The sequence below is a fragment of the Neopelma chrysocephalum genome, unplaced genomic scaffold (assembly GCF_003984885.1).
Source record: "Neopelma chrysocephalum unplaced genomic scaffold, ASM398488v2 Primary Assembly neopelma1_175, whole genome shotgun sequence".
Taxonomy (NCBI): Eukaryota; Metazoa; Chordata; class Aves; order Passeriformes; family Pipridae; genus Neopelma; species Neopelma chrysocephalum.
The window spans coordinates 558,006-567,760 of record NW_020897837.1 but is presented as its reverse complement, the minus strand read 5'-3'; the positions used below and the strand labels follow the sequence as shown (position 1 = coordinate 567,760).

Here is a 9,755-nt window from a genome sequence, read left to right as displayed (position 1 = left end):
AAACGGGGTTGAAAGACAAAAAAAACGGGGTTGAAAGACAAAAAAAAGGGATTTGAAAGGAGCTGGAAGTACCTTCCTCCTCTTCTTCAGCTTCTTCTCCTGCTTCTTCCTCACCTTCCTCCTTCTCTTCCTCCTCCCCCTCCTCTGCAGGAGCTGCCTTGGCCTCTCCTGCCTTGGCAGCCTCGATGGTCTCCTCGATCTCGATCTGCTCCTCCTGCACGTGGCTGGAGTAGTAGGTGGGGAAGGAGCGGGTTGTCATCAGGTAGGAGCTGGACTGGAGCCCCGTGTAGGCAGATCTGCCAAAGCTGGGGGCACTCTGGGTGTAGCCACTGGTGATGCTGCCCACGCTGGTGAAGCTGAGCCTGGTCTCTTCCCCTTCCAGAAGTTTCCTTGGAGGGAAAAAAAATATTATTTCTTTTTTCTGCAGCAGATCCAGCCACACAGCAAGAAACTGGGATGCTTTGAGGGCAAAATTAGCCCCTAATTAATAACTTGAGGCAATGCTACGCTGCCTTCCTGGAATTATTTGTTTCAGAGATGCCCATCTTGGGTGAATTTATACTTTTCCTTGCTAGAAGAGACACGAAAAACCCTCTAGAGTCAGGTTGCTATGGCAGGGGAAGTCAGAGGAGTATTTTGGCAGCCTGCAGGGTTTCACAGAGCCAGGCAGACCCGACCATTCGAGGTTTAGCAGCTCTAACCCTCGTCTAGCAGCTTTCTCAGGATTCCCCCTTGTGGCATTCCCAGAAAATCTGCTTCAGCATTCGAGCTGCCTCCCGGCATCGGGGACAAAACACCTCACGGCCACTTAGAAGCAGTTCTGCTGGCAGATATTTTACTTTGCAGATTTGCAAGCTGGAAAGAAAACCTGTTCTTCGAGAGCACTGCAGGGATCTCCCACTCTGAGAACCAGAAATCTGCACTGCTACAAAAATCTCTTCACTAAGCCCAGAACAGGTATTTTTATATGTAAAGATGGAGAACTGAGATCGTGTATTGCCCAGGTAAAAACTACACTCACTAAAAATTTTGCTTTAAAGAAGTATTTTACCTCAAAAAAACTCAAAATAAATCACAGTTTCTCCCAATGACACACCAGAGACGACCTGATTAAACCCATCCATGGAAATTTCTGCCAGAGGAATGACAAGTAACATGAATTCTCTTGAAGAGAAGGGGAATTTGATCCTAGTTCTGGATTCCACATACCTGTAAGCTGCAATTTCGATGTCCAGGGCCATTTTCACGTTGAGCAGATCCTGATACTCCTTCAGGTACCGAGCCATTTCACTCTTCGTGGTTCTCAGCTCGTTCTCTAATTTGTTGATTGTATCCTGGTGGATGCAACAGCATAAAATCCTCAATTCTTCCAAGCCTAGCAATAATTACAATGGATTTCTCCAATCCTATTAATTTAATCTTGCTCTAGCAGATAGAAAAATAAAAAAAGGACAGCTCCCACTCCACCCTCAGCCAAAAAGGCAACATTTAATGCCTTCCCTGGCAGGGTTTTCCCAGCCCTGTATCTACACCTTATTATTCCACTGCTATTTACCATAAAGAGTCCAATTTTCTGGTATCCAAGTGCAAAAGCACACAGGAAATTGGTGTATAATTTCATTTGGGTTTTTAGCCTCTCTGTGCTTTCTCTAGTTTCAGCTTAATATCTTTATTTTTTTTTAAAGGATATCCATCGAGCTGGACTCGATGATCCTCATGTGTCCCTTCCAACTCAGGATATTCTGTAATTCTGTGGGGTTTTTTATGAATGAATGAATGAATACAGATAATTCTTTACAGCTCTGGGGCATTTTGCTCTATGATTTCCTGATACCTCACAGTTTAGATGCACAACACAGCTCTGGCACGAGCTGGAAGCAGTGCCCCATCTCCAGGATCATATGGATCTATGGATCTATGATATGGATCCGGGATACATTATATTTGTAGCTCTGGGGCATTTTGCACTACAATTTTGGGATAACTTGTGTGCAATACAGGTACAGCAGGAGCATCTCTGGGATCCCATCTCTGGGATGCTCCTGACAACTTCCCCCTGCAAACCCTGACCCCCTTTCACCTGCAGGATCCTGCAAAACCTCTCATCCCTCCCCAGCAGAGCCCCATAACCCCCAACCCTCCTCGGCTGCAGAACCCTTCAAACCCTCACAGCCCTCAGCTGCAGAACCATGTAAGCCCTGAGCCCCCTTTCCCTGCAGAACCCCACAAACCCCCTCCACCTGCAGGGACCTTCAATCCTGACACCCTCACCCGCAGAACCCTTCAAACCCTGACACTCCTCACCTGCAGAACCCCCATCATCCCCAACCTTCCTCACCCACAAACCCCCATCATCCCCAACCTTCCTCACCCGCAGAACCCCATCATCCCCAATCTTCCTCACCCGCAGAACCCCCATCATCCCCAGCCTTCCTCACCCGCAGAATCCCATCATCCCCAACCTTCCTTACCCGCAAAACCCTTCAAACCCTGACACCCGCACCCCCTTCCCCACACGGACCACGCAGACCCCTCACCTGCGGAGACCCCCCGACCCTCCAGCTCAGCATCTTCTCCCGCCCCCGCGGAGCCCCCGACAGCCCCAAACCCCCCGACCCCGCGGAGCCCCCCCGACCTGCAGGGCGGAGATATCCGCGCTCTGCTTCTCCTCCAGCTCCTGCAGCTGCTTCTCCAGCGCCTCGTTCATGCCGCGGGTGGCCTCGATCTCCAGCGTCTTGGCTTTGAGGAGGCGGCGGCTCTCGGACACCTCGTCCTTGGCGGCCCGGACGGCGTCGGTGTTTTTGGCCGCGCTCTCGCTGAGCACGGTGAAGCGGCTGCGGAACCACTCCTCGGCGTTCTGCATGTTGCGAGCCGCCAGCTTCTCGTACTGCGCCCTGATGTCGCGCAGGGCCGCGGACAGGTCGGGCTTGGCCGACACGTCCATCTCCACGGAGAGATGCGCGTACTGGATCTGCGCCTGCAGCTCCGCCAGCTCCTCCTCGTGCACCTTCTTGAGGAAGGCCAGCTCGTCCAGGAGGCTGTCCACCCGCTTCTCCAGCTCCGCCCGCGCCAGCGCCGCCTCGTCCGCGCCCTTGCGCACCTCGAGCAGCCGCGCCTCGGCGTCCTCCCTGCTCAGCACCTCCTCCTCGTAGCGAGCCTGCAGCCCCCGCAGCGTCTCCTCCAGGCTCTCCCGCTCGCCCTGCAGCGCCTGCTTCTCGCTCGTCGCCTCCTCGGCGGCCAAGCGCAGCTCGCGGATCTCCTGCTCGTAGAGGGCGCGGAAGCGGGAGGGCTCGGCGTGCTTCTGCCGCAGCACCAGCAGCTCGGCCTCCAGCACCTTGTTCTGCTGCTCCAGCTCGTGGACGCGCTCGATGAAGCAGGCGAAGCGGTCGTTGAGGTCCTGCAGCTGCGCCCGCTCCTGGCTGCGGATGGACTTGAGGTCGTTGCTGATGGCGGCCACCTGGCTCAGGTCCAGGCTGTCCACCGAGTGCAGGAGGGAGCCCGAGGCGCTGGACGTGGCGTAGCTGCGCCGCACGGACACGGAGGACACGGGCGCGGACAGGCTGGAGTACGCGGAGCGCGCCGAGCCGAAGCCGCCGCCGCTGCTGCGCACCGACACATGGATGCGCGGGCTCTCCGCGTACCGCCGCTTGTAGGACGGGAAGAACGGGTCGTAGCCGTACGAGCTCATGGTTGCCGAGGGGGGCGAGACGCTGCTCTGCGGAGGGGCGATGCCCCGGCGCCGCTATTTATGGGCGGGGAGGGCGGGCGGGCGCGGCCCCCGGGCGGGCACGGGGAGGAGCGCGGCGGCGGCGTCGCCGCGGTGAGGGAGGCGCGGGGAGGGCTCCGAGCGTCGCCGCGGGGAGGTGATGCCTGGACCGCTCCGGCGAGGTGATGCCTGGACAGCGCCGGGTGGCTCCGAGCATCGTCTCGTCGCGGTGATGCTCGGAGCGCTCCGGGCGTCACCGCGGGCGCGGGGGGCTGTGGTCGGGCTGCGCTGGAACGGCCCCTGCTCGGACCTGCCTCTGCCCTCCTCGGTGGCAGCCTCGGACCCACCTCTGGTGCTTTCAGCCCTGCTGGGACCCACCACCCCCCAGGTCTATCTGCAGACCCTCCCCAAGCCGCCCAGGTTGTGTCCGACACCCCCCTGTGTCCTCATCCCCCCTTTGCCCAGCAGCCGCCCTGGCAGAAGCCTCGGGGAGGTCCCAGGTCGCCTCGGCGAGGCTGGGAGGACACACAGCCTTCTCTGCAGCACCTCAGAACCCCCAGACACGTGTAAATAGCATTTTTTTTCCCTTCAGTTTGCAGTTCCCACAAGGCATGAGAGCCTGTCGAGCCTCTGCATCCTCACCACGTCCTTTGTTACAAGTGGTTCCTAATAACCAGGTAATTATAGAATCCCTGAATGGTTTGGGTTGGAAGAGACCTTAAAGCCCATCAAGTCCCACCCCCTGCCATGGGCAGGGACACCTTCCACCAGCCCAGGTTGCTCCAAGCCCCGTCCAACCTGGCCTTGGACTCTTCCAGGGGAAGCCTGGCTCTGTTCTTTGTTCTTTCATTACAAGAAGGAAGCAGCAAGCACAGAGTGGTTCTCAGTCCTGGTGGGAGACATCAATACCTGGTTACCTGGCTTGGCTTCCTCTGTTCCTGGAGATTCCCTAGAGCCAAGTCTGTCTGAGACAGGGATCACAGGGACTGAACATTTATCCTTCCCTAATCTGGCTCCTACAGGGATTAAAGCTGGACAGCTGCATTGCAGCTGCCTCAGAGGCAGGTTGGGAGCCACGGGTGGATTCAAACAAGGACTAAAACAAGGCAGTATTTTTGTAGTGGAGCTTTCTCAGAAGGCAGGCAGGGATGTGTTGAGCACAGACTGCATGGGATGCTCAAAAAGGCAGCGATAATTCATCTCCCTGAGTCAGAAGAGCAAACATTTTATAAAGCAAACTCTTCAAAGTTTCCCTCAGCAAGGAATTGGGGGACATTTGTTGAGAGAGACACCCCAGAAATGCTTAGTGGCCTCCTGCAGAAAGGGGGAGGACTCAGTAATGTGCATAAATATATCTGCCTGTCACTAATTGCAATGGACTTGGCTATTTCTGGCACAATGAAATGTTTGCTTAATACCAGTCACTTCCTAAAGGTAGAGCAGGGTTGATTTAATATGTCCCCTACTATTTTCTAGTGACCCCAAACAGAACATTACCTGTCGTGTGGCATCTTCCTAAAGTTTCAGGGTGTTTAAAAATGAGGGTTATTAAGCTGGGAAGGGCAGTGGCCTCTCAGAGGTACAGAGCTGAAATCTCCTCTTCCTCTGAGCTCTGCCAGCTGGAATGAACTGCACCAAGAGCTCGTCGAGCTTCAAGTGTCACCAGATCCCAGCAGAGCTGCTGAGAGACTTTATTTTGTGAATCCACAGAGTCCTCCTGAAGATCAGTGGAGCTGCTCTCCCTTTACAAGCACTGCCAGCTCCAAATTGCATCCACAGTGTGTTATCTGAATTCCAGCTGCATCCATGGATGTCACAACAGCTCTTTGTTACTCAGACATGGAATATGCAAAGCAGAGCAGCACAGGCAGAGTTTTATGTGCTGATACATTTGAGCTTGAGCAGAGAGTGGGTTTGAAAGGGGAAGAAATGAGCAATTGTAGAAGGGAAGGTTCACAGCAGGCTTGGGCAGGGATGCAAGGAGCTGCTGTTTTTTTCTGGGATGCTCAACTCCTACAAACTGAAATTTCGTGCCAATGGATTCATGCTAACCACCCCTACATCAACTGGAGCGTGAGATTTAATTATTAATGCTATCATTTATTAATAAATATACCTCAGCTTGTGAAAACAACTGCGCTTCGGGTCGCAGGAAAACGAGCTTTGTAATTGTGGGCTGTTAATATCCTTCCTCACGTTGCTTCAGGGAGGGCAAAGGAGTGGAAAAGCCTTTCCTCTGTGCCAGCAGTGTGTGCCAGGAGGATGGCAAAATGTGCCTGCAGACAGCCCTGCAGGGTAGAGTTTCCCTGTGACTCAGAGCTAAGGATGGAGCTTTGTTACTACGAGGAAAAGAGAATTACTACTGGAGGCATCCTGCTCCCAACCCTTGTATTTCCAGGGACAGGGCAGTGCTGACTGAATTCTGAATTCCCTTTGTCTCCATCTTGGTGCTTTTTGCCATAATGCAGAGGATAATGAAGCCCGTTGATATATTATTGGTAGAAAAATCAATGTATTAGTAGAGAGCAGAGGAATGGGATAAGGGCAGGGCTGGTTCCAAGTGGAATGAAGTGTTCTGTGCCCTTTTCACCTGCAGCAGTCCCTGGAGCTGAGCTGAGTTCCTCATTGTGCCCCTTTCCATCTGCTGGAGCTAAAGCTGCTCTTTGGCTGGTTCAGGGAGGCCTGAGTGTCACCCTTTCATCTTGAGGTCCGTGTTCACCCCTTGGAAACCTCCCCTGGCCTGGCTGACCCAAATAATGCAAATTATTCTGATGAATGAGACAGGAATAAAATGGCAACTGGGGCTGCCCCTGGATCCCTGAAAGTGTCCAAGGCCAGGTTGGAGCAACCTGGGCTGGTGGAAAGTGTCCCTGCCACTGGAATTAAATTAACTTTAAGGTCCCTTCCAACCCAAACCATTCCAGGAATGTAAATTCTCCTGCTGCCTAAGCAAAAGCAACGACTCCAGGACAAACCATCCCTGTCCACACCTTTTCCTCTGCTACATTGCACTGAAGTCTAGTGGGATTTGCCTTTTTTTTAATCAAAGAATTTCCCCAGCACAAAGTGTGAGAGGTGGAGGTGGGCAGGGAGGAGCCTGCTCTTATTTCAGAAGCAGAGAAAAAGCTGTGCCTGCACAGAAGTCGAGCAGTTCTAAGCAAAAAAAAAAGCAAAAGCATTGATTTTCCTTTATTTTTTCAGATTGTTACTACTCCATAAAGCTCTGAGGGAGTGGGTAATTAGGCAGTGCCTGCTTTAATTAATTTATAATTAATTTATTTATGTAATGATATAATTTAGATTTGATTTATTTGATGTTGAAAACATTCACTCAGTAGCTCTGATGTGTTGTACAACACAATATATAAAATGGGATATAAAAAAAGAGATCAGTGCATGGTACCCACACCCACAAAGAGTATCCACACAGAATAATCCTACTTTACACAGAGCAAAGGAGGATTAAACAGTTTCCTTTCCCAGTGCTCTGGAATTGTGAATAAATTGGAACCAATTCAAAAATCAACCTCCAGTGGCACTGTGTTATGGATAAAATTGATGGATTTTTATGGATCAGAGGAGTTCTGGAGGAGAAGGGGGGGAACTGGAATGGCTCCAACAGAGCAGTCACTGCTTTGTGCCACCTTTAGTGCCATGGGAATGCTGCAGCTTTAGGACCTGCAGGTCCTTGACCCCGTGCTGGACACACCTGAAAATTGCTGTTGTATTTTCCTGACACTTCACCACGTCAGGGAACCACCTCCCTCCCCTTGCCCTGAAGTCAGGAACGTGGATTTGTCTCAAATTACACCCAAATCTCTGCAGGAGCTGAACTGAAACGGGCAAATCAAAATGCTCTGTTGGGCTTTGATGAATTGGAACAAATCTTACATTTGAGGAATTCTTCTTCCTGGATTCCAAAGAGCCCTTTTTAATAGGAGACAACACCAACAACACTTTCAAAGCCCACACAGGATTTTGTCTGCAAGGACTGAAATCCAATATCTGGAAGACTCAGAAGAAATGGAAATAAGCATTTAATTTCTTTCTTTTGAACCCCTCTTTGCTTTGTTTGTGCCATTTATAGCAGGTGCCTGAGCAGCTTTCATTCTTTTATTATCACTTGCACCCATTTCTGAGCACAGCAACAGCAATTTGCTCACTTTGAGTTTGTTCTGCCTCTTGATTACAGGAGCTGGAGGAAACAGGCAGCCAATTCTTTCATCTGAGCCCTGTCAGGGAATGTTTAATTAGGAGATTCATTAGCTTTGTTTACTCCTTGGATCGGGACTCCAAACTGAGGCACAGGATGTGGTGGCAGATTCCTCCTCACACTTCCAAGGGTTGGTTCTTAACTCCCAGAATCAATTCAATGGATGTCCTGCTTTTGGTTCCAGTAATTAAATGTAAAATGAATAAAATGAAAGGGTTTGGGGTGAATCCCAGAATAGTTTGGGTTGGAGGGGACCTTAAAGATCATTTAATTCCACCTCTGCCATGGGCAGGGACACCTTCCACTAGCCCAGGTTGCTCCAACCTGGCTTTGGACTCTTGCAGGGATCCAGGGGCAGCCACAGCTTCTCTGGACAAATAAAACTCCCTCATTTTACCAGCTCAGAGCACTGAAAAAAAAACACCCTCTCAGCCCATTTTGAAGGAGATCATTTCCTAATTTTCAAAGTCCCATCGCTTCCATTGGGCCTCCTGCCAACGTGAGGAGAAAGGGGTTGGGCTCAGGACACCCTGGGCCACATCACGACCTTGTTTTAAGCTGCCACTGGCTTTAGGCTTTGCTCAAGTCCTGCCACCTAAAGCTGAGCTTAGTTAAGCCCCCCTGTGTCCCTGCAGCAAAGCCTGAAGTGCTCCCTGCCAGCAGCTCCGGGGGTTGTGCTGTAGGAACCTGGGCTTGGGCAGCTCTGGGTGGGGAGAACAGCAGGAATTTAGGAGCCCTCATGTTTTGGGGGTTGAACACTCGTATCAGCAGCAATATCCAGAGGCAGCAGGGTGGATATTTCCCAGTTTTCCCCTTTCTGCTGTGCCAGCTGCAGTCAGGGCTGTTGGGGATTGTTGCAAGAGAGGAAAGTGCCTTTACAGCACAGCTGAGAGCACATGGAGGCTCAGAATGCAGCCAGAGACTCCATTCCCTCCCTAAAACTTGCCAGTATGAGCAAAAATATCCAAATTATTTATCCAAAATAAAGATAAAATGTGGGTCAAAAGGACTTTTTATTCACGAGCTGCATGGACAATAAAAGGCAGAGAGATCTGGTTGCACCTGCAATTTTTTTTATTTCACTCGCATTAAAACTCCTGATGAGTTTTTTCCTTTTTTTTTTCCTTTAACTCCTCTAACTCTCGGCCTTTTCTATGATTGGTGGTGAAACCTTCAATGGTAAAAACTCAAGTGCTAAAAACTTCTATTTCACACATTTTATTTGTATCTTCCAAACATTTCCCAAATGTTCACGTGACTAAATCTTCACTGATTCTTTTCAGTTGCCTTAATCATCATAATCATCATTTTCTTGTTTGTTTAAATGTAGTTTCATTAACTGCAGGGAAATGAAGCACAGGCAGCTCCAGATTTCCAGGATCTGTCCTTCCTTGGATCACAATTCAGGAATATTTTCCCTGCCATTCAGTTGTTTAAATCCCTGGGATATTTTCCCACATGGGGTGGTCACAAAACCCCCCTTTGGGGTGTGGGTCTCACCTTTCCCCACGCACAGGGACGAGCATTTCTTAGGAGGACATAAATATCCCTTTATTTCCTGCTCTGGCACGTGCTGCTGCCCATAAAACATGGGAAAAAAAGGAGCAATAAAACTGTCTGAGGGCTGTGCTGCAGTGGAGGGGTTGGAATCAGCTGGACTGGCTCAGCTCTGCAGCACAGCAATAAAAATCCCTAAATTTCTGCAGCCTCTTGTTTCCCCCCATCAGACCTTCCTGCATCCCCCAGATTCCTGGGGCTGGATCTGCTTATTCAGGAGCAGAGTTTGTGCAATTGTGGGATGGAACAGGAGGTGCCTCCCCTGCTCTGCTTTGATTT

The 9,755-nt window shown here is 50.9% G+C and overlaps 1 protein-coding gene across 1 annotated transcript in view; it reads right to left on the bottom strand.

The window, feature by feature from the left end:
- Window positions 1-3,717, bottom strand: part of NEFL (neurofilament light) — a 5,465-nt gene extending 1,748 nt beyond the window's left edge. The window contains exons 1-3 of the mRNA XM_027701932.1: window positions 2,636-3,717; window positions 1,210-1,334; window positions 73-389 (exon numbers count right to left, since the gene is read on the bottom strand). Coding sequence (XP_027557733.1) covers window positions 73-389; window positions 1,210-1,334; window positions 2,636-3,688 — 1,495 coding nt within the window. The 5' untranslated portion in view covers window positions 3,689-3,717. The remainder of the gene's footprint in view (window positions 1-72; window positions 390-1,209; window positions 1,335-2,635) is intronic.
- Between the last annotated feature and the right edge of the window lie 6,038 nt (window positions 3,718-9,755).